At 65.6% G+C, this 1,097-nt stretch overlaps 1 protein-coding gene across 1 annotated transcript; it reads right to left on the bottom strand.

Moving 5' to 3' along the window:
• Positions 1-330: 330 nt before the first annotated feature.
• On the bottom strand, positions 331-844 carry SERTM1 (serine rich and transmembrane domain containing 1). Its single transcript, XM_004715420.2, has one exon. The coding sequence runs from the start codon at positions 721-723 to the stop codon at positions 397-399; it is 327 nt and encodes a 108-aa protein (XP_004715477.1). The 5' UTR covers positions 724-844; the 3' UTR covers positions 331-396.
• Between the last annotated feature and the right edge of the window lie 253 nt (positions 845-1,097).

Genomic DNA, 1,097 nt, shown 5'->3' with positions numbered 1-1,097 from the left:
GTGGCCTGGGGCCGTGTCCCACCCGCAGGGCGGCTGTGCTCCCAGGGGTTCCCGGGCTGTCGGTCCGCAGGTGCAGGCAGCCTCATCTTTCTCCCTGGGAGCAGCTGCTGGCTTTGAACCTGAGTGCTCCCCTGCTTAGCCCCGCCGGCTGACGTCCTAGTGACAGTCAGTCTGGGCATCTTGTTTCCTCTGTGGCAGGTCCTTGTCCCCAGGGGTGGGATCCCGGGTGGGCTGCTGGAGTGTCCGGGGTGTGGACACGTGCGTTCGTCTGTCCTCCGTCACCAACAGCAGGCATCGTACCCCGGGGACAGCGCGTGCGGGCCGGTCGGTGGAACGCAGCCCTGCACTGGGGCGCAGGGGCAGCTGCCGGGAGGTCCCGGGCATAGCCCCCTGTCCTCAGGGCGAGAGGCTGGAGAGGCTGGAGTGGCCAGAGGAGATGCTGGTGACCTCGAGGTTGGTGAAGGAGCTCCCCACCTCGCTCGGGAACTCGGGGCAGGGCGCACCAGACGAGATGAGATTCCGCAGCCTCTGGAGGGCCAGGAGCAAGAGCAGCAACAGGAAGGCCAGGAGGCTTAGGAAGATGGACACGTAGACATACACGCTGGACAGATGGCCTGGGGACGGGTCCACCGAGGTGGACAGGGACGTGGGCAGGAGCTCGAGGAACGTTGTCCCATTGTCCGGGCGCCCTGCCAATCCTGCTGGAGGCCCCTCGGCGGACATCGTGGTGGACCGTGGGGGGACAGGCAAGGGGTGAGTGGCTGGGCCCCGCAGCAGGGCTCACGGGGGCAGAACGGGCCCCGGGTCTTCCAGGTGGAGGCTGGACCCAGATCGGGCCCTTGGGTAGGCTGCAGGGAGAAAGATCATGGATGATCAGGACAGCGCTCCTTTAACTCTGGGGCCAGCCTTCACTGTGGTCAGTCTTGAGTGTGAAACCCCCCAAGGAGAGAGGAGAACGGGGGACCCCAGGCATGAGAAATGGTCACCCCTTTATGATGGCTGGCTGGCGATGCCACCGGTGTGACCTTTAGAGGCACCTGCTGACCAGGCACCCCTCGCCCAGTCGTGGGATGCGCAGACCCGTGTTGTTAATACCG

The sequence above is a fragment of the Echinops telfairi genome, unplaced genomic scaffold, assembly GCF_000313985.2.
Source record: "Echinops telfairi isolate 266 unplaced genomic scaffold, ASM31398v2 ScPeMD7_2565;HRSCAF=3150, whole genome shotgun sequence".
Lineage (NCBI taxonomy): Eukaryota > Metazoa > Chordata > Mammalia > Afrosoricida > Tenrecidae > Echinops > Echinops telfairi.
Note: the sequence above shows the minus strand (reverse complement) of the source record. Positions and strands in the feature narration are given on the sequence as shown.

What these genes read in the sequence shown, in the direction of transcription:
- SERTM1 (XM_004715420.2), bottom strand. Translation starts at nt 723, where the DNA reads ATGTCCGCCGAGGGGCCTCCAGCAGGATTGGCAGGGCGCCCGGACAAT.